The sequence below is a fragment of the Muscardinus avellanarius genome (genome assembly GCF_963383645.1).
Source record: "Muscardinus avellanarius genome assembly, chromosome: 18".
NCBI lineage: Eukaryota > Metazoa > Chordata > Mammalia > Rodentia > Gliridae > Muscardinus > Muscardinus avellanarius.
In genome coordinates, this window is record NC_137804.1 from 8311993 (window position 1) to 8334075 (window position 22083).

The following is a 22083-nucleotide window of genomic DNA, read 5'->3' on the forward strand; positions in this document are numbered from 1 at the left end:
TGGAAGGAGTCTGAAATGCAAGCCAGGTCCAGAGGGAGGTCCTGATGAGCTGTGATAGGGGTGGGGGCAGGAAGGAGCTGCCGGCAGTTGAAGCCGAGATGAGCCCTCGGCCTTCCTTGGCCCCTCTGCTCCAGCCCCGAGTATAGGGCATCTGGGTCCCCACCCCCACCCCAGCAGCGTTGGTCTTCTTGCCCCAGGTTCAGCCAGCCCAGCCACACTCTGTTCATCCCCTGGTACTTGGTCACTCATTTCAGAAATGTTTTATTGAGCCAGGGGGCCTGGACTTGGGAGGGGCTCCCGCTGTCGTGACTGGCAGGGAGCAAGGGTACTCGAGGTCTTGCACAAAAGGAGCTGCCCACTCCACAGCCACCCTCAGGTGGCCCAGGAGGTGTGGCGGGCACACGCTAGCCACATAACGCCAGTATGGTCTGAGCACTGTGCCCTGATCCACAGGCTTCCACAGGGAGGCTTTGAATCGGGCCTTGAAGAGTGGGGTGGGGAGACAGGTGTGCAGAGGTGTGTGGGGGGGCTGGGCTGGGGTCTTCTGAAAGGGCAGGAGAGGCTGGAGCAGCAGAAGGAGGCAGTCCGGGAGGGGAGCTCAGGGCGGGACACCTGCCCTCTCTTCTCCAGCTCTAGAAATTGTTGAGGATGTTGCTGATAATGCCATACTTGGCCTCCTCATACAAGTTCCTGATGGCGGGGGGCAGCTCATCAGCCTTGGCCTCTGGAGGGTCTTCCAGGGGAGGCCCAGCAAAACCGGTGGTCTGCAGGAGCCAGAAGACAGTCAGTCCCCTGCCCTGCCCCCCTGGGCTTTGCTCAAGGCGGGTGTGAGGAGACTGAAGTTGGAGGAGTTGGAGGGCTACAGGGGGGAGCAGGTGAGTCTGAGGCTCACCGGCTTCCCGCTTCCAGCTCCTCCTGCTGCAGACCCTACCAGAAGGTCTGGCCCTCCTTGCTGGCTGCCAGCCTCAACAACCTGCCAAGGACCGGGTGGGCCCACCATCCAGAGAAGGAAACCCAGATGCCCTGTGCTGGTGGCAGCCAGGACACTGATGCCTGAGGGGCCCCGGGGCGGGGGCAGAGGCTGGACGTGGAACCACAGAGTGGACACAACCAGGGGCAGCTCACCTCGGTCTGGTCCCCGCAGGCCCTGTCGCAGCTGATGGCCAGGAAGCGCAGTAGCCGTCGAGTGGAGAATTCGCCCCGGCAGGACCGCTCCTCCTGTGGGGAGGGGTGTAGAGCTGGAAGCACCTGGCCACCCTCCCTTACTCCTAACCCAGGCAGGGCATCGGATGAGAGTCTGCCCTCCGCACTCCATGGGTGCTGGAGCCAGCAGCCAGAGGCAGGACTGGGAAGACAGCAGAGAGTACACAGGTATACTACCAAACAAGAAAAGGCTCTGTGTGTTAGAGAGCTGGTTGTGGTACCCCACTCCAGAAATCCCAGCACTTGAGAGGCTGAGACAGGAGGCCTGCCTACAGGTTCAAGGCCAGCCTCAGGAACTTAGTAGCCCTGTTTCAAAAGAAAAAAAAAAACAAAAAAAACAAAAAAAACCCTGGAGGTGTACCTCAAAGGTAGAATGCCCTGAGTTCAATCCCCAGTTCCACAAACAAACAAATAAGTAAAATGAAAAAGGGCTAGGGTGTGGCACAGAGGGTTTAATACCCAGTGTCTTCCTCAAAAAAGTTTTTTTTTTTTTTTTTTTTTTTTTTTGTGGTAATGGAGTGGAACCCAGGGGCTTTTCTACCTCCGGGCTATATTCCCAGAACTATTTTATACTTTATTTGGAAACAGGGTCTCACTAAGTTGCTAAGAGCCTTATTCAGTAGCTGAGGCTGGCTTCGAGCCTGTGCGATCCTCCTGTCTCAGCCTCCCAAACGCATGTGCCCCCACACCCGGCTAATTTTCTAATTTTAAAAAAAAATTTATTTGTAGTGGGCGTGGTGGCACACACTTGTAATTCCAGCGCTTGGGAGGCTGAGACAGGAGGATCGTACAGGTTCGAAGCCAGCCTCAGCTATTTCCAAATAAAATATAGGTCTGGGAGTGTATCTCAGAGGTAGAAGGCCCCTGGTTTTCATTCCTTGTACCACCAAAAATAAACGTGTGTGTGTGTGTGTGTGTGTGTGAGAGAGAGAGAGAGAGAGAGAGAGAGAGAGAGAGAGAGAGAGAGAGAGAGAGACTGAGGATTGAATACAAGGACATTCTACCACTAAGCTACATCCCCAGCCTATCTAATTTAATTATTTTACTTTTATGGTACTTGGGATAGAACCCAAGGGCATTAGCCGGGCGTGGTGGCGCACGCTTGTAATCCCCGCTCTTGGGAGGCAGAGACAGGAGGAGCGCAGGTTCGAAGCTAGCCCCTCGCGCTGGCTTAGGAGACCCTGTTTCCAAATAAATATGTAAAAATAGGTCTGGGAGTGTAGCCCGGAGGTAGAAGGGCTTCCAGGAACCCCAGCACCACCAAAAAAAAAAAAAAAAAAAAAAAAAAAAAGAACCCAAGGGCATTCTATCTCCGAACTATACCCCGAGTCCTATTTTTAATTTTTTTGTTGTTTTTTGCGGTACTGAGGATGGAACCCAGGGGCATCCTACCTCCAAGCTACACCCCAGCTCTATTTTTTATTCTTTATTTTGAAACAGGGTCTCACTAAGTTGCAAAGGGCTTCACTAAGTAGCTAAGGCTGTCCATGAACCGTGATCCTCCTGTCTCAGCCTCTTGAATGCTGGAATTTCAAGCATGCGCCACCACGCCCAGCTCCAGCTTACTTTTTTTTTTTTTTTTTTTTTTTTGGTGGCACCAGGGATGGATCCCTGGGGCATTATACCCTTGAGCTATACCCCCAGCCCTATTTTCTTTGTTTGTTTGTATGTTTATTTATTTTTGCAAAACTGGGGATGGAACTCAGGGGCATTCTACCTCCAGGCTACACTGCCAGCCCTATTTTTTATTCTTTAATTTTTTTTTAAATAGGGTCTCACTGAGTTACAGAAGGCCTTACTAAATAGTAGCTGAGGCTGTCCTCGAACCGTGATCCTTCTGTCTCAGTCTCCCAAATGCTGGGATTATAAGCGTGTGCCACCACACCCATCTTATTCTTTATTTTGAAACAGGGCCTCACTAGGTTGATGAGAGTCTCAGTACTTGTTGAGGCTGTTCTTGAACCTGCAGTCCTGTCTCAGCTTCCCAGGTACTGGAACTACAGGGGTGAGCCCATCTTATTTTTTATTTTGAAATAAAATATTGCTTTGGTGGGCAAGGTGGCACACACTTATAACACAGGTATGTGCCACCACTCCTGGCTACAGTAGTGTGTAGGAAAAAAAAAGCAGTAAAGAAAATCTGATTTTGAAGCCAGGCGTTGTGGCAGACATTTGTAATCCCAGTACTTGCAGGTTCTCAGCCAACCTCAGGTACTTAGTGAGGCTCTCAGCAACTTAGTTGATACTCTGTTTCCAAATAAAATATAAAAAGTAGGTCTGGGAGTGTAGCCGGGTGTAGAATGTCCTGGGTTCAATCCCCAGTTCCTAAAAAAAAAAAAGAAAATCTAACTTTGAAAAGGCTTCCACATTTCAAACCCTAGGTGAGGGGGCAGAGGCCCACATCCCCCTGAGGCCCACCAAGGAGGCCCACAGAGAGGCCACCCGCTTTGCGGAGGCTAGAGAGAGGGATGACACTCACCCCGCCCTCCTGGAAGTCGCACTCTTCTGGCTGCCTCTGCGGGATGGCGGTGCACACTGTTTCTTTAATCCTGAAGTTGAGTGGGATCCTGGTGCTGGAGTTCTAGGGAGGCAACAGAAAACTCATGACCACCACCTTCTTTTTGTGGCAACAGTAAAGGCCCAGAGAGGCTTTGGGGGCTCCGTCCGAGCCTGCGCTTCCCGAGCAGAGGTTGCAGTTGTGAGTGTTTTGGAAAGAAGCCCAGGAGATACCACTCAATAGCTGTCTGGCCTTCCTCTTTCTGCCTCTCAGTATCTTCCCCTTGACATAGGAGCAAGAATCCTGTGATGGGTGGGAAGGGGACCCTGGAGACGACCCTTCCTGCCTGCCCCTTACCGGTCTCACGTTCCCTGAAGCCCAGGGCCCACTGGACCCCATGCTGCCCGCTGCCCGAGCAGCCAGTCTTGCCGTCCAGGCTCTCGGGCTGAGACGACGATCTTCCTTACCTTGGGGTGGAAGTGGAATGGCCTGCGCCTTCCCGCCTGTCAGCTCCACAGGGGTAAGGCTGGTGGCACCCGCTCTCTGGGCGGGTCACAGACACTCACCTGGCCAGATGGCGGGATGGCTTCCAGCAGGCGGAAGAGAGGCTGTCCCTGCTGCCCCTCGTTGTAGAACTTTATGGCCCTGGCCACAGCGTCCTCATACCTGAGGCGGCGCCGTGGCAGGCAGGACACCACTGCAAGGCTAGCCAGCAGCACCAGAGCCGTCCAGGTGCCTGCCATTGTGCCTCTTGGCCTGCTACTTGCAGCCCCTTTTTAGGTCCCACTCGGGCCACCTTGCTTAAGGGCTTTTGGCAACACGGAGGGCCAACTTCCTGAATGAGGGCCTCCCTCCCTTGGCCAATGTTGGGAAACACTGTGGGCCAAGAGGGGCCGGAAGCGTTAGGCAACAGGCCAACGCCCAGGAGGGATGCGGATCATGAGTGGGATAGGAGGCCTGTGTGGTGCTGGGTAAGTGTCCCTTCACTCTGGCCCACGGGAGGCCCTGGGCCACAGCAGCCCAGGACTTAGCACTCTTTCCCAGCTGTCCTGCTTGATCCCGGAAGCAAGGGCCAGATCCAGGGTTTCTGTGGGTGGCAGTCTTCAGCCATGTTCATGGAGAGATGATCCAGTTACAGGCGGGTTCAAACTGGCATCTACTCTGTTACTTACTTTTTTTAAAGTAATCGTTTGTCACCGAGAATGGTGGTGCACACTTGTAATCCCAGTACTTGGAGGCAGAGACAGGAGGATCGTAGGTTCTTGCTGGAGGGGAGAAGAGCAAGAATATCCCATGCCTGGTTGGTCTCTCTCTCTTTTTTTCTTCTTTTTTGTGATACTGGGTATTCTGCCTTCAAGCTACACTCTCAGCCTTATTTGTTAGTTTTATTTTGAAGCAGGGTTTTGCTAAGTTAATGGCAGCTCACTACTCGCTGAGGCTGTCCTTGAACCTCTGAGCCTATTTCAACCTGCCAAGCACTGGGATTCCAGGCATGAGCCACCAGGTTCTGAAAGGCAGCCACAGCAAGATGACCCGATGGCAAAGAAAGGCCTCCCAACAGCAGCTGGAGTCCCGCGAGGTGGAGGGGCTGGGGAGGCTTGGAACTGGTCGGCAGGCCTGTTGTGGAAGGTTGGCGGCATCTGTTCCCCGCTTCTTTTCCTTCCAGTCAGGCCCCAAATTCTTCTAGAGGATCTGCATGGTCCTGGGAGCAGAGTGCTCAGCTTAGTCTACATCAGCCAGGGTGGTCAGGTCAGGGTGAACAGGTGATGAAGCTGGTCCTATTAGAGCACATCTCAGAATGCGAGGTGGGAGGATGAGGCACTTTCTTTCCATCCAGAAGTGAAAGGAAGCATGAGTAGGGGTGAGGAAGAAGACATCTTGAGATGTGGGATGAGCCACCTCATCATGAGATCACACCCTAGAGAGCAGAGGGGCAGGAGAAGAATGCAAGCCCTCCTGGCACTGCTGAGCTGCTGGCTCACACCTGGCCTAGAGGCGGAGGGGCTTCCAGATTTTCTGTCTAAGCTAGTTTGTGCAGGCTCTTCTGTTACTTGCAATGATAAAGGTAGGATTCAGACACCCAGTGACCAGGGGAAAAGACTAGACCCTGAGGTTGTAAGGCAGCAGTCAGTCCTGGGAACTGACCTGGGAGACTCAGGGGGAAGGAAAATGTTTAGATTTTGTTGACAGTATGCTTTGCAGGGCATGGGTTCAGATGGCCAGCTCTTCAAGTGCCTTGTGCTTTATGGACCCAGAGCAGTCTCAGGGCTTTGTCAGTGCCCCTTCCCTGCCACTCCTCAGGCTCTGGGCTTCCATCTCCTTGCATGTGAAGCGAGGTCAAGCTCAGGTGGAAGGGCCCCTGGGCCAGCTCGCGAGGCAGAGGGCACCTTGGAGGTGGGGCTCTTCCTGCAGCCACAGCCAAGACCCTTGGCAAACAGGAGGCCTGGCTCCTGCACTGGGACTCAGGCTGGGAGGTTAGGGACCGGGTCCTGATTCAGGGCTGGTAAGCAGCAGCTGGGACTTTACTCAGATTAGTGCCGTCTGCCCAGGCATCCAGCAAGATGTTCCTCCAAGATCCACCTAGCTTCTGACTTGACCTGGGGCCAGGGCTCCGGATGGCAGCTAGAGGGCACAGGGAGCAAGAAATAGTAACAGCCACGCCATAGTCCTCTACCTGCAAGAGGCGAGAGCTCATGCCAGGGCCTGTGCCCTCCAGGCACAGCTGGCACAGCAGGTGAGACCTGCATCTCTGAGTGTCCCTGTGGCTCCCACACCTCTAGAGGAGCTAGCTGCCACCAAAGCTTTCACAAAGGCTGGGGGAAGAAAGCCGTCCACCATAGTGGTCTAGGTGAAGGCCCTGCTATAATGGGGAGGTCAGGAGGTGGGCACCAAGTGGCCTGGGATGGAGAAATTGGCTGTGGCCACATTGCAGCCTGGAGACACACCTGACCCTGCAAGACCAGCATGTGAGCACAGATTCTGGAACCCTTGCCCAAGTGGCCTGCACAAGTGGCCTGGGGTGGAGAAATCGTCTGTGGCCACACCTGATGTTTCCAGACCAGCATGTGGGCACAAGTTGCTCCACTGCCATCAAGGCAGAGCAGCCTTGGTTGTACCTAAGAGTCCCCCAGGCTGACCCCACCTTCACAGTGTGCTGCCCAGCATGGATGGCCTCCCTGCAAAGGCCAGGATGTCTCCAGGTTCTGGCTGGGCTGTGCTACACTCATCCTGGGAAGTCCCCAAGGCTGGCCACCCTGTAGCCTGAACCCAAGGCTTGCCAAGGGACAGGACAGGGCAAAGCCTCACCGCTTCCCTTCCCTTCACAGAGCGCCCCTTGCCCAGGAATTCAATTGGTCCTAAGCAAAACAAAAGCGCCGTAATTAGCCGGCGTGGTGGCGCACGATTGGCATTCCAGCGCTTGGGAGGTTGAGACAGGAGGGTTGCACAGGTCCGAAGCCAGCCTTAGCTACTTAGGGAGGAGGCTCTCAGCAACTCAGACGTTTCCTCGGCCTCACCAGGTGGCTGTTGGCACGTGGCTTTGGCGCCATCTGCTGGCCGGGAGGCCCAGGTACGGGGGCTTGGTTCCGCAGGTGCACCGAGGTCTTCGTCCTGCTGATTTTCAAACCTTGTGCTGGAGGCTCCCGGAGAAGACGCGCGGCGCCCGCGGTTCCCCCGGCGCTCGCAGCCGTGGGAGGAGCTGGGCCGAGGCGGCGAGGCCGGGACGGCTCCGCCACGCGGGCCCTCCGGCCTCCTTCGGAGCACGAGGGGCTTGGCAGCCGCCTCCCTGTCCTGCGTAAAGCAGTGGTTCAGGAATGTGTGTGTGTGGTTCTGGGGACTGAGCCCAATGGCGTTCTACCTCCGACCAACACCTGCAGCTCTATTTCATTTTTATTTTGAGACGAGGTCTCGAGTCCGGCTCCGTTGCTGAGGCTTCAGTCTCTACCTCCTAAGTACTGAGACTGCGGGCGTGGCAGTACCGAGGCATTCTACCTCCAAGCAACACTCCAGCCCTTTTATTCTTCGTTATTTTATTTTTGCGGTATTGGAGATGGAACCCAGGAACATTCTACCTCCGATACACCCCAGCCCTATTTTTTATTCTGTGTGTATGTGTGTGTGGTAGTGGGGGTGGGACCCAGGGGCTTTTCTACCTCCGGGCTATACTCCCAGACCTTACTGGGGTTTTTTGGTGGTACTGGGGTTCCTGGAAACCCTTCTACCTCTGGGCTAACCCCTGCGCGATCCTTCCAAGTGCGGGGATTACAAGCGTGCGCCACCACACCCGGCCCCTATTTGTTATTCTTTATTTTGAAACCGGGTCTCACTGAGTTGCAAAGGGCCCCGCTAAGTAGCGGAGGCTGTCTGCGAACCGCGATCCTCCAGTCTCAGTCTTTCAAGTACTGGGATTACAAGCGCGCGCCACCACACCAGGCTTAATTTTCTTTTCTAAGAAAAACAGACGCAATTGCGTTTTATTATTAACTTTTTTTTTTTTTTTGCGGGTTAGGGGCATTTGACCTCCAAGCTACACCCCCTGCCCTGTTTTTTATTCTTTATTTTGAAACAGGGTCTCACTGAGTTGCGGAGGGCCTAAGTAGCCGAGGCTGTCCGCGAACCGCGATCCTCAGGTCTCAGCCTCCCGAATGCTGGGATTACAAGCGTGCGCCACCACGCCCGGCTTATTATTTAATTTTTAATAGTGGTAACAAAGCTTAACACTCTCCCCGGAGAGCGGGCCGCCCAGCGGAGGTCCGCCGTTATCCCAGAAGCCCTTCTACTTCGGGGGGGGGGGGGCGCCTCCCGAAGGCCCCCGCGCGGAGGGCAGCGGGCTGCGCGTGCGCAGAGGCGCTTCCCGGCAGGCTGCGCGACAGGCTTCCTCCGCGCGTGACCGGCGGCTTCCGGCGCGGAGGGGCGGGGCCGTGCGCGCTGTGCGGTGCGGCGCGGCGGACGCGGGAGGGAGCGGCGGGGTCGCGGTCTCGCCATGGAGGCCGTGCCCCGCATGCCCATGATCTGGCTGGACCTGAAGGAGGCCGGCGACTTCCTCTTCCAGCCGGCTGTGAAGAAGGTGAGGCGCCTCGGCCGGCCCGGCCGGGACACTGCGATTCCGCGCGTCTCTTCGCCTGAAGACTCCTCCGCGGAAGCCCGGCCCTAAAGACACGGCCCCTCCGCTCTTGGAAGCTGCCGAGCGAGCGTAACTCGGCGCCGTCGGGGAGCGGGGAAGCCGGGCGCGCCGCGCGGGGCCTCCCGAGGGGTCGGTGCTGCTGGGGAGGCCGCCCGCCGGGGCAGCAGGGCCAAGAGAACGGGTGTGGAAGGAGCTTCCCGAGGGGCTGCCTTCATCCCTTCGCACCACCGCCGTGTTAGACTGTGTCTCCTCGGGGCCAGGCCACGCCGGCATCGAGCCCAGGACCTCCTGAATGCGCGGCCAGCACTTAACCGCTGAGCCACACCCCCAGCCCGGGCTCTTGGTTTCTCATCTATAAAACCAGGAAATTACACTAATTGATCTAAAACACCGGAATTTTGTTAACTGTTTACCATCTGCTCTTTTATACGTGTTCAAGCAGATGAGTTTTTGTAAACCTGAATCACACTCTTCTCGTTTTACATAATGAAGTGTATGTATGTATGTGTACACACACACACATTTCCTGGTATTGAGGTTTGAATCTCGGCCTTGTGTATGGCAGGCTAAGGGCTTCATCACTGAGCTACACCATCTGTTTGCCCTGTACCTTCTTACCTCTGCTTTAGAGGCCAGAATGCTGACTCACTGGAAGCAGGTGACGGCCGACTTGTGCTCTTCATCAGCGAATGATTTAGCCGCAGGTGTTAGTGTTTGGTTATTGCTGCTTTAAGATACCTGCCCTTAACTGACTGCGCTTGAGCTCACATCAGGCTCAGGAACTGAGATGATGGATTCATTCATTAACTGCGCAAATAGTTATTGAGTGCCTGTTTTATACCAGCCAGGGACTACAGTGGTGACAACCCCTGCCTTCCGCCAGCCACTTTGGCTTCTCCCCCTCCTCACACCAGGTGACCTGATGCCTAAATCTCCACTTTCCCACCAGCGTTGCCCGAGAAGCTGCCTGCTTTCAGGCCTGTCTCCAGTTTGCTGCATCCTGCCAGTGACACCCCGTCTGTGCCCGATTCTCTCCCATGGGAACTTTGGTCTTGCCCTCGCTCGGGCCCTGTGGTGTTTCTTTGGGCGTACCCTTTGGGATGCTGTCAGCTGCCCGCAGTCATGCCACTCAGTTGACCCGCCCCACAGTGTGCCACTTGTCTCTTGTTACTGACCCTCTTACGCACATCTAGGTGAAGCCTGTTTTCTCAGGCCAGTGGAGTTTTCCCTTTCCAGGTTTCCCACGGGACAGCTGACTCTTGAAAAATTATACTTATACACGAAAATTAGCTTACACAGAGAAAGTAATGAGAGGACCAGAGGTCTCCTCTCCATCCCTGGCTGCTTAGCAGCAAGGGCATGGGACATTGTTAGCGCCTGTGGTGGGCTTTTCTTACCTCTTGTGACAGATTGGAGCCACCCAGCTGGACTGCCTGACTCTTTCGCCCTCTGTGTTTTATAGAAGAGCAGCTCCATGCACAGATGGCCTGGATTGTCCACACTGTTCTCTAACTTCAGCTTCAAACACCAAAGGCCTATTCTGTTTCACTCAGGGTTGGCTCTGAGTGATCCATCCTGGGAAGCAGTGGATCCTTGTGTGGGGGGAACGCATAGGCGTGTGGGCTGAGTGACCTGGCCTAGTTCTAATACCCACTGGGTGTCTCCTTCAGTGCAATTTGTGTGTCTGTCTTCTGCCTTTCCTCTGAGGGCCGCCATTTGCTGAGCATGCACACACCTAATGAGCCTCTTTTTCCTGACTGCTTGTTGGGTGTGGACAGGCACTGACTTGACCCTGATTGTGGACACAGTCCGCTAGAGGTAGGGACACCATGTGGACAAGCCTTGGTGCCTGAGGGTGGTAATTTCAAAGCACCTGGCCAGACTTCCCTGGATGTGCGGGGACAGTCTTTGAAGGCTGTGGGAGCAGCTGTGAAGGGTCAAACTAGCTTAGACTCATTTGGTCTTGCAGGCTTTGCTAAGTTACTGTAGCGCATTTCTTTTAGATTTTAGTTTTCCTCTTGTAACTTTACTGTCTTGAGATAAGCATGCTTAGGTTTATTTTTTTCTGTGTATTTGTGTGTTTCAGGATTGAAAGCTAGGGGTGACATCAGAGTTGTGTTAGACACTTTGAGCCACTGTGTAGGGATGGACTTGAATGGGGGGATTATCCAGGCCAGAGGTAACAGGAGGCCAGGGAAAGAGCTCATGGATACAGGGACTTTGAGGAAGTAAAACAATGGAAAAGCAGGGGTTTGGCTCAGAAATCAGGGAAAGTAGCTGGGTGGTACTATAATCGGCTCTGCAGGGTCCTGCCTGTTCCTCCTCCTGCTTTACCTCCTAGAACACACAGCCTTACAGGTTCCACATGGCTGGTTCCTTAGCAGCGTGTTGCAGTCCCGAAAGGGACCCAGGGGAGGTGGGTGGACACAGACGTGTGAGCGTGTGTTCCTGAGTCTTTAGCAGCCTCTTTCCCGCTCCGCCTCACAGACTGTGGCGAGGCCCTTGAGCCTTGTGTTTGGGCAATAATGTCCTTTGTGGAGTGTGTGGGTCTGGCCCAGATTGTCAGTCACACCCAGGCAGCAGGTCCTGCAGCAGGGTAGTCCAGCTGCTTTGGTCTGTTGGTCTTTGTTGAGCCTGAGGGCCTGCGTGGACAGATGCTCTTGAGGTAGTGAATGCTGTTGTGGCAGGTGTGCCAGGCCCCTCTGGTGCAGGACTCCCCCCTTCTCTGTCTAGGTCATTCCCACTACACATCAGGGCTTTCCTCCCAGATGAGAACTCTGCCATCAGCGGTTTCTGGGGTGCGCTTTCCCATACAGGAGCACAGCTGGTGAGGAAGGCCTCATGCTCCTGCTCTCATTGCTAAATGTGCTGTCCTCTTAGAGTTACGGTTGTGGCTCCAGAACAAAGCAGGATCCAGTTCTTGAGGGAGACTTGAGTTTGTGACCCTTTTGGGGATTCTGAAGGGTCCCATTTGAGCCAGCTAAGTTCCCTGGCTTCTGCGATCCTCCCGTCTCAGCCTTCCGAATGCTGGGATTACATAATAGCCACCACGCCCAGCTGCTATTATTATTATTATTATTATTATTATTATTATTATTATTATTATTTTGGTAGTGGTACTAGGGATTGAGCCCAGAGGTAGTCTACTTTCAAACTATATTCCCAGTCTCTTTTTTAATTTATTTATGGTACTGGGGATTAAACCCAGTGGTATTTATGGTATTGGGATGTTATACCTCTGAGCTATACCACCAGCCCTATTTTATTTTTTTTATTTTGAAGCAGGGTTGTACCATGTTGCTGAGAGTCTTGCTACATTGCTGAGGCTGGCTTCGAACCTGAAACCCTCCTGTCTCAGCCTCCTAAGTACTGGGATTACAGGCATGTACCACCATACCTGGGCTTGTTTGTTTGTTTGTTTTTTGTGGTACTGTGGATTTAACCCATGGGCATTCTACCTCTGAGCTACACCCCAGCCCTTTTTAATTTTTTTTTTTTTGTTGTTGTTGTTGTTTTGAAATAAATTCACTAGGTTTATGAGACTCTCATTACTTTTTTTTTTTTTTTTTTTTGGTGGTACTGGGGTTCCTGGAAGCCCTTCTACCTCCGGGCTACACTCCCAGACCTTTTTTAATCAGGGTCTCTTAGCACCTGCGCGATCCTCCTGTGTCCGCCTCCCAAGCGCGGGGATTACAAGCATGCGCCACCACACCTGGCGTTGACTCTCGTTACTTCTTGAGGCTGTCCTTGAACCTGCCATCTTCCTGTATCAAGGCCTCCCAAGTACTGAGATTACAGACATGTACCACCACTCCTGGCAGCTTTTAAAATTTGTTAGTACTTGCTTTGTGGTCTAGAATATTGATCTAATTTGGAGAAGGTTCCATGACCAGTTGAGGAAACTGAATTCAGCTGTTGTTGGATGAAAGGGTTTTTTTTGTTTGTTTGTTTGTTTTTGGTATGGAGGGTTGAAGCCAGTGGCATTATACTTCTGAGCTACACTCTAGCCCTATTTTTCTTTTTCTTTTTTTTTTTTTTTTTTAAACAGGATCTCTTAAGTTACTGAAGCTGAGCCTTACTCTGCTGTCCTCCTGTCTCAGCCTCCCGAGTACTGGGATTACAGGTGTGCGCCACTGCACCTGGAGTGGATGAGATATTCTACAGATGTCTGTCAGGCCCATTTGATCTGATTTGCCTTGCTCTTTAGATCTGAAGAGTCCTTACTGTTCTTTTTCCTAGGTGACTTACTATCGACGGAGGTGTGTTATTGTATTGGGATCCCTCAGTCTCGATGTTCAGTGGGGTGTGTTTTGTTAGGAGATTCCAGTCTTACTCTCCTGCCACTCCAGACGAGGAGGCTCGTGTGCGCAGCATCCTGTGTTGTCCTTTGTGGAGCTGGTTTCTGATGGGCCTGGGACACGTGGTAGCTGTGGGTTGGATGGGTCGTGTGCCCTGGCTGGTGAGCACCCAGGACTCAGCAAAGCCTGTGGGTCTCACTGGCTTGTTTTGCTTTTTCTCTCTAGTTTGTCCTGAAGAATTATGGAGAGAACCCAGAAGCCTACAATGAGGAGCTGAAGAAGTTGGAGTTGCTTAGACAGGTAGGGTGGGGAGGTTGAGTTAGGCATGAACAGGATTGGCTTGATAGAGAGATAAAGAACTGTTGTCTTATTTGAATTTAGTATTTTTTCCTCTCTAATAAAACTAGTAAAAATTATTGTAGTAAAATTTGAAATTACTAAAAAGCAAAAATGAAATCTGAAAACTCTTTTTCACAGTCTTTTGTATATATATATTGGGTCCTCTGTGTCGGGGTTCCACACTTGCAGAGCCCATAAACTACAGGTTGAAATGTAGTCAAGCCTCTAATGGCTGTGCTGGTACCAAACATGTATAGACTGGTTTTCTTTATTTTCTAAACAATACAGCGTGACAACTGCTTATTATATTGCATCAAGCATTAGAGCAATGCAGACCCGTGTGTGTGTTGCATGTAAATACTGGCACATTTTACATGGGGACTCAATGTCCTCAGGTGTTGGCATCTGCAGAGGTGGGGTGTTGTGTGTATAGAACCACATGGAGCGTGGGGCGCATGCTGTGATCTCAGGGCTCGGGAGAATAGGAGGGTCATAGGCTCAAGACCAGTCTCAGCAGTGGAGTGAGATGTTTGGCAGCCCAGTAGACCCTGTTTCAAAACAAAAAGTAAAAATAGAGCCGAGGGTGTAGCTCAGAGGTAGATGCCCCAGGTTCATTTCTAGTATCAAAAAAAAAAAAAAAAAAAAAAAATCCACCGTAGGACCATAAATCACCTATACTGTAACCTACTTAATGTATATGTCTTGTTCCTGTGTCTCTTAGTATAAAATTTTCAACATATCTTTGTGGATAGAGGTTTTGAAATGCCATGCCCTGCCCCCTGGAAACATGGGGGATGGCTTGTCGAGTGAGTGTGGGTCAAGCCGAGGCTCTCTTTGAGCCTTGGAGTGTCTGTTCTACTGCTGTGCATTTCCTGGCGCTGGTGGGTGCGCTGGCCTGCCCATCCTTGACCCTAGGTGATGGCAGGCCTGTTTCTCCCATCCCACCCCAGAATGCTATTCGTGTTCCTCGGGACTTCGAGGGTTGCAGCGTCCTTCGCAAGTACCTCGGCCAGCTCCACTACCTGCAGAGTCGGGTCCCCATGGGTTCAGGCCAGGAGGCTGCCGTCCCGGTCACCTGGTGAGGCCCGGCAGGCAGGGCTGGGCAGCGGGGGGGCCTGGAGGTTGTGTGTGGCAATGGGGTGTCTAGGTGGTGGGGTGTTCCTTCCCCCCCTTCTTGCTGCATAGGGAGAGGTGTGGCCCAGTGCGGGCTCCCGGGCCTCCCCTCCTACCCATGCTGGGGTGGCGGGGCCACTTGCCTGGCCTCAGCCTTCTAGATGATGGGGGCCTGTCTGCAGGACCGAGATCTTCTCAGGCAAGTCTGTGGCCCATGAGGACATCAAGTACGAGCAGGCCTGCATTCTCTACAACCTTGGTGAGGGCCCAATTCCTCCCCTTGGCCTGCTTCACCCTGTCCTGGCTCTCAGCCATCAGGCGGCCACAGGCCCGGGAGGCAGGGAGAAGCACTGGGCTCTCTAGGCGCCCTCCCCTGCTGCAGCCTGGTGTCCGCACACTGACTACCCTCCCTCAGACTCACCCTCACCCTGCGCCTCTGCTTCCCAGGTGCGCTGCACTCCATGCTGGGGGCCATGGACAAGCGGGTGTCTGAGGAGGTGAGCAGGGCAGTGAGGAATCTGTGGGATGCTGAGGGGGTGCTGAACGTCCCGGCCTTGAGTGAGAGGCCCGCCTTGGGTGTGAATCCACTGTTCTCCCCATAGGGCATGAAGGTGTCCTGCACCCACTTCCAGTGCGCCGCTGGTGCCTTTGCCTACCTGCGGGAGCACTTCCCACAGGCGTACAGCGTAGACATGAGCCGTCAGGTCCTCACCCTCGATGTCAACCTCATGCTGGTGAGTTGGCCCTGCATTAGGTCTGGGGACGCGGGGGCCTTGGGTCACACACGGCATGGCGTCTCAGGGTGGGGAGGGTCCCTTGGTCTCCCACTCACCCAGGGGAGAGGGAGAGGGACAAGGTGTGTGGAGTAGCTGTCTGTGTCGCCCCAGGGCCAGGCGCAGGAGTGCCTCCTGGAGAAGTCGATGCTGGACAACAGGAAGAGCTTCCTGGTGGCTCGCATCAGCGCACAGGTAGGGCCGGCTGGGGACTGGGGACTGAGGGTGCCTGCTTGCCCTGGCCCGCTGACCGGCAGTGCTGTCTCCCAGGTGGTTGACTACTACAAGGAGGCGTGCCGGGCCTTGGAGAAGCCCGACACGGCTGCACTGCTGGGCCGGATCCAGAAGGACTGGAAGAAGCTGGTGCAGATGAAGATCTACTACTTTGCAGCCGTGGCGCACGTGAGCACTTGGGTGCCTGGGTGTGGGTGGGCAAGCGGCCGTGGCTCGGGGAGCAAGTTGTGACACCCTTCTCTGCAGCTGCACATGGGGAAGCAGGCAGAGGAGCAGCAGAAGTTCGGGGAGCGGGTGAGTGCACTGTGCCTGACCCTGCGTGCCTCCCTCCTGTGAGTGCACTGTGCCTGAGCCCTGCGTGCCTCCCTCCTGTGAGTGCACTGTGCCTGAGCCCTGCATGCCTCCCTCCTGTGCAGCCTCCTCTCTGGGGCCCAGGAGGCGTGGCCGGCTCCCCAGAGGGCTGCAGCGTGGTGCTGCCCCATGCTTGCTAAGGGCCAGCTGGGTGGGAGGCAAAGGGAGCAGGGTCTGGGCAGAGGAAGGACCGGGATTTTCCCTCCACAGGTGGCCTACTTCCAGAGTGCCCTGGACAAGCTCAATGAAGCCATCAAGTTGGCCAAGGTAAGGCTGAGGAAGGCCAGCCGCCACAGCCGGGGTGCCAGGGCTGCCGGCGCTGAGGCCCACCTCTCCCGCCTTTTGCCCACAGGGCCAGCCCGATGCTGTGCAGGACGCCCTTCGCTTCGCCATGGATGTCATCGGGGGAAAGTGAGTGGAGAGTGGGAGTGGGCTGCAGGTCCACGTGCTCCTGCCCAGGCCCAGAGCAGCGGCCCCTTGGGAGTCTAGGCAAGGGTCTCCACCAACCCCCGTGCTCACTGCTCCCACTCCCGGCCAGGTACAATTCTGCCAAGAAGGACAACGATTTCATCTATCACGAGGCTGTCCCGGCACTGGACACCCTTCAGCCCGTGAAAGGTGTGAGCGAGGAGAGCCGCGAGCAGGGTTGGTGAGGGCGGCCTCGGCCCTGCGTGGGCCTGGTCTCCACAGTTGCCTTTTCTTAGGAGCCCCCTTGGTGAAGCCCTTGCCAGTGAACCCCACGGACCCAGCTGTTACAGGCCCTGACATCTTTGCCAAACTGGTACCCATGGCTGCCCACGAGGCCTCATCGCTCTACAGGTCGGTGGGGAGCGAGGGGCTGGCCCCGTCCTGACTCCCGAGGGGTGGCACCCCTGGGACACAGCCTGGCAATTGCTGTCACTTCCACAGTGAGGAGAAGGCCAAGCTGCTGCGGGAGATGATGGCCAAGATCGAGGACAAGAATGAAGTCCTAGAGTGAGTGGAGATCCTCGTGGGGTCACAGCGCTGATGGTGGGCGAGTGGGAAGTGCCTTCCCACCAGGTTCCCAGGCCTCCCCACTGCTGCTCCCTGGTTCTGTGGTGGGTGGAGGCTCGAGCAGCGGGCTGTGCCTCGGACTTGGCTGCAGTAGCACCCAGCCCCCACCGGGCCCTATTGTTCTGCAGTCAGTTCATGGATTCGATGCAGCTGGACCCTGAGACGGTGGACAACCTGGATGCGTACAGCCACATCCCACCCCAGCTCATGGAGAAGTGTGCGGCCCTCAGTGTCCGGCCTGACACCGTCAAGAACCTTGTCCAGTCCATGCAGGGTGAGCAGCACGGGAGCCTCTCTGTGCCTGGAGGCCGGGCTGCACCCGGGGTGGCCAGGGCTGCCTGGCCAGCCGCCTCAGGCTGCCCCCACACTGTTGGGCATGTTTGCAGCGCTGTCCGGCGTGTTCACGGATGTGGAGGCCTCACTGAAGGACATCAGGGACCTGCTGGAGGAAGACGAGCTGCAGGAGCACAGGCTGCAGGAAGCCGTGGGCCAGGCTGTGTCCAGTCCAGCGGTCGCCAAGGCTGAGCTGGCGGAAGTGAGGCGAGAGTGGGCCAGGTACATGGAAGTACACGAGAAGGCCTCCTTCACCAACAGTGAGCTGCACCGTGCCATGAACCTGCACGTCAGCAACCTGCGCTTGCTCAGCGGGCCCCTGGAGCAGGTTCGGGCCGCGCTGCCCACGCCAGCCCTCAGTGCAGGTGAGCCCCCGTTGCCCGAGCAGGGCGGGTGGGCGGGCAGCTCTGCCTTCCTCGGCTCTGGCTCACTCGGCTCTGCCTCACTCCTGGCTCCCAGAGGACAAGGCTGTGCTACAGAACCTGAAGCGCATCCTAGCCAAGGTGCAGGAGATGCGGGACCAACGCGTATCCCTGGAGCAGCAGCTGCGTGAGCTGATCCAGAAGGACGACATCACAGCCTCGCTGGTTACCACGGACCACTCGGAGATGAAGGTGGGCAGCGGCCAGGAGGGCTCTGCTGGGGCCACCTTGGGGCAGGGCCTGAGCGTGTCCCCTCGCTTTCTCCCTCAGAAGCTGTTTGAGGAGCAGCTGAAGAAGTACGACCAGCTCAGGGTGTACCTGGAGCAGAACCTGGCCGCCCAGGACAACGTCCTCCGCGCGCTGACCGAGGTCCATGTGCAGTATGCGGCTGTGCGGCGGGTGCTCAGCGAGCTGGACCAGAAGTCAGTGCCTGGCCATGCTGCTCTCTGTCCCCAGACCCCAGCGTGGCGACTCGCCCCACCCCAGCGCTCTGCCTTCCAGGTGGAACTCCACACTGCAGACCCTGGTGGCCTCGTATGAAGCCTATGAGGACCTGATGAAAAAGTCCCAGGAGGGCAAGGACTTCTATGGGGACCTGGAGAGCAAGGTGGCCGCACTGCTGGAGCAGACGCAGTCGGCCTGCCAGGCCCGACAGGCCGCCCGCCAGCAGCTCCTAGACAGGTGGGTGAGGCCCTGGCCTCCGTGGCTGTGCTCCCAGACCCTGGCCTTACTTCCCTGCCTATTCCCACAGGGAGCTGAAGAAGAAGCCGCCACCACGGCCCACAGCCCCAAAGCCACTACTACCCCGCAGGGAGGAGGGTGAGGCCCTGGAGATGGGAGAGCCGCCGGACCAGCTACGCAGCCTGCTGCCCGATGGTGGCCCACGCCTGCCCGACGCCTTCCTGGGAGCCGCCACCCCACTCCACCTTCCTCCCGGCCCCTTCCCCAGCACCACAGGCCCAGGGCCCCATTATCTCTCGGGTCCCTTACCCCCGGGTACCTACTCGGCCCCTACCCCACTGGCACAGCCCCGGGCTTCAGGGCCCCCTGTGATGCCCATGGCACCCGGGCCTGCCCTTTACCCAGCCCCTGCCTACACGCCCGATATGGGCCTTGTTCCCCGATCCTCCCCCCAGCATGGTGTGAGCAGTCCCTACGGGGCGCTGGGCGCACCCCCACCAGCCACAGGCCTGCCCTCGGCTCCACCGCCCCAGTTCGCCAGCCCTGAGGTGGCTGTGGCCGTGAGGCCAGCTACCACCACAGTAGACACCATCCAGACCCCCATCTCCAGCCATGCTGCTCCCCGGCCCCACTTCCCAGGGCCCCCACCTCAGCCCCTGCCTCCCTACACGTACCCCATAGCTGTCAAGCAGCCTCTTCCTGTCCCCCCAGCTCAGCACCACTTTTCTCCTGGGGTCCCCACAGGGTTTCCGGCCCCCAGGATGGTGCCACAGCCACAGCCTCAGCCTCATGCTCCACGGGTGGCGTTTGGGCCTCGGCCTCCCCCTCCCCAGCAGCCCCTTCCATTCCAGCACCCACATCTCTTCCCACCACAGGCCCCAGGACTCCTCCCATCGCAGCCTCCCTACCCTTTTGCTCCTCAGTCTGGTGTCCTGGGGCAGCCACCACCACCCCTGCATACGCAGCTCTACCCCGGCCCCTCCCAAGACCCCCTACCCCCCCAGCCAGGGGCTCTGCCTTTCCCTAGTCCTGGGCCGCCACAGCCTCCCCATCCCACCCTGGCCTATGGTCCTGCTCCTTCTCCCAGGCCTGTGGGCCCCCAGGTAACCCCTCTCTCTATTCAAGGCCCTCCACCTACCCACCAGCCCACTCCTGCCCCCCACCTGGTGCCTTCCCCTGCCCCATCACCAGGGCCTGGTCCAGCTCCCTCCCGGCCCGCGACAGCAGAGCCACCGCCATGCCTGCGCCGGGGTGCTGCGGCTGCAGACCTGCTCTCCTCCAGCCCCGAGAGCCAGCATGGGGGTGCTCAGTCCCCCGGGGGCGGTCAGCCCCTGCTGCAGCCTACCAAGGTGGATGCAGCTGAGGGCCGTCGGCCACAGGCGCTGCAGCTGATTGAGAAGGACCCTTACGAGCATCCTGAGCAGCTGCAGCAGTTGCAGCAGGAGCTGGAGGCCTTTCGGGGCCAGCTGGGGGACGCAGGGGCACTGGACGCCGTCTGGCGGGAGCTGCAGGATGCACAGGAGCTCGATGCCCGAGGCCGCTCCATCGCTATCGCCCGCTGCTACTCGCTCAAGAACCGGCACCAGGATGTCATGCCCTACGACAGCAACCGCGTGGTGCTGCGCTCTGGCAAGGACGACTACATCAATGCTAGCTGTGTGGAGGGGCTCTCGCCATACTGCCCGCCTCTGGTGGCCACCCAGGCCCCACTGCCTGGCACAGCCGCTGACTTCTGGCTCATGGTACACGAACAGAAAGTGTCGGTCATCGTCATGCTGGTGTCTGAGGCCGAGATGGAGAAGGTGAGGGAGCACTTCGGTGGGGCCTGGCAGGCAGTGTGGGACCAAAGCCCCAACCGTCTTGCTCTGCTCCTCAGCAAAAGGTGGCCCGCTACTTCCCCACAGAGAGGGGCCAGCCCATGGTGCACGGAGCCCTGAGCCTGGCCCTGAGCAGCGTGCGCACCACCGACACCCACGTGGAGCGGGTACTGAGCCTGCAGTTCCGTGACCAGAGCCTCAAGCGCTCTCTGGTGCATCTGCATTTCCCCACGTGGCCAGAGCTGTGCGTCCACGGGCTTGGCTGGGCGCTGGCAGGGTGGGGGAGGCTGCTGCTCCTTTGCTCTCTGAGGCCTCAGGCCCCGCACCCACACGCTGCTGCCTTACCTGCAGAGGCCTGCCCGACAGCCCCGGCAACCTGCTGCGTTTCATCCAGGAGGTGCATGCGCACTACCTGCACCAGCGGCCCCTACACACGCCCGTTGTCGTGCACTGCAGGTAGGCTGGCGGCTGCCCGTGGGCCTGCTGTGGGCTGTGGCCTGGCCTGATGCCACTTCTTGCTTGCCACAGCTCCGGTGTGGGCCGCACGGGGGCCTTCGCACTGCTCTATGCAGCCGTACAGGAGGTGGAGGCCGGGCGCGGGATACCTGTGCTACCCCAGCTGGTGCGGCGCATGCGGCAGCAGAGGAAACACATGCTGCAGGAGAAAGTGAGTGTGGGGGGGCTGCCTGGCCCACCTTGCCCTGGGGTGCTGCCCGGCCAGTTGACCGCCCTCTCGCTGCCCTTACAGCTGCACCTCAGGTTCTGCCATGAGGCACTGGTGAGACACGTAGAGCAGGTCCTTCAGCGCCACGGTGTGCCGCCGCCATGCAGACCCTTGCCCAGCGTGAGCCTCGCCCAGAAGGTGAGAGGGGCCCCTGGGCCGCTGGGCCACCTGCAGCCTTGCACCCCCTCACACTCTCTGTCCTCTCAGAACCACCTGGCTCAGGACTCCCAGGACCTGGTCCTGGGTGGGGACGTGCCCATCAGTTCCATCCAGGCCACCATTGCCAAGCTCAGCATCCGACCTCCCGGGGGCATAGACACCCCGGCTGCCAGCCTGCCAGGCCCCACGGAGCCTCCAGGCCTGCTGGCCGCCAGCCTCCCAGAACCCACTCTGGTCCCCTCCTCTCCTCCCCCCCTTCCTTCCCCCCTGCCTGAGGCCCCCCAGCCTGAGGAGGAGCAACCAGAGCCTGAAGCCCCCAGCTCCGGGCCCCTTTCGTCCTCCCTGGAGCTGCTGGCCTCCTTAACCCCAGAGGCCTTCTCCCTGGACAACTCCTTGCGGGGGAAGCAGCGGATGAGCAAGCAGGATTTTCTACAAGCCCACGATGGGCAGGGCCTACGGGCTGCCCGGCTCCCCGATGACCCCCTCAGCCTACTCGACCCCCTCTGGACACTCAATAAGACCTGATGGCACTGCCACCAGTCCTGATGACACTACGCATTTCCCTTACCCATGGGCCTCTGTGTGGGTGCGGCCACTTGCTCCTGCTGCCCAGGTGCACTGCAGCCCAGCTGGGCTCTTCTTTGTGGGACCTGACATTTTCCAGCTCTTTACTATTAAAATAATAAACCAACCTCTGTTGGGGTGGTGTCCACATCTGCATGCTGCTGCCTCCGGAGGGAGCCCCACACCAGGGCACGCTGAGGGAACTTGCTGTGCTCACTCCACCTGAGCCCTTCCTGGAGCAGCACTGAGGGATCTGGCCTTGAGGAAGCAGAGCTGCTTCAGGTAAACAGAGGCTAAAACCCAGCAAGTTTTTTAAAAAGTTTATTACAATTAGACACGGGCAACTGCCAAGGACACTTGGCTCCGGCCCTCAGTCCAGTGCACTGGCTCTGCCCTCCAGGGAGGCCCCTGTGCAGCC

At 57.1% G+C, this 22083-nt stretch overlaps 2 protein-coding genes across 2 annotated transcripts; one reads left to right on the forward strand and one right to left on the reverse strand.

The window, feature by feature from the left end:
* Positions 1–632: 632 nt before the first annotated feature.
* On the reverse strand, positions 633–4443 carry LOC308276523 (15 kDa protein A-like; the record flags this gene model as incomplete). Its single annotated transcript, XM_080715341.1, has 5 exons — positions 633–764; positions 1126–1218; positions 1274–1345; positions 3683–3784; positions 4267–4443. 5 exons carry the CDS (start codon positions 4441–4443, stop codon positions 633–635), a joined length of 576 nt encoding a protein of 191 aa, XP_080571467.1.
* A 4238-nt stretch (positions 4444–8681) lies between these two features.
* On the forward strand, positions 8682–21626 carry PTPN23 (protein tyrosine phosphatase non-receptor type 23; the record flags this gene model as incomplete). Its single annotated transcript, XM_080715014.1, has 25 exons — positions 8682–8765; positions 13346–13420; positions 14410–14537; positions 14755–14831; positions 15020–15069; positions 15175–15306; positions 15460–15540; positions 15616–15747; positions 15826–15873; positions 16141–16197; positions 16283–16341; positions 16469–16548; positions 16635–16749; positions 16840–16905; positions 17094–17239; positions 17352–17663; positions 17758–17912; positions 17991–18142; positions 18222–18401; positions 18472–20203; positions 20278–20462; positions 20570–20674; positions 20747–20885; positions 20967–21080; positions 21150–21626. 25 exons carry the CDS (start codon positions 8682–8684, stop codon positions 21624–21626), a joined length of 4881 nt encoding a protein of 1626 aa, XP_080571140.1.
* Positions 21627–22083: the final 457 nt, after the last annotated feature.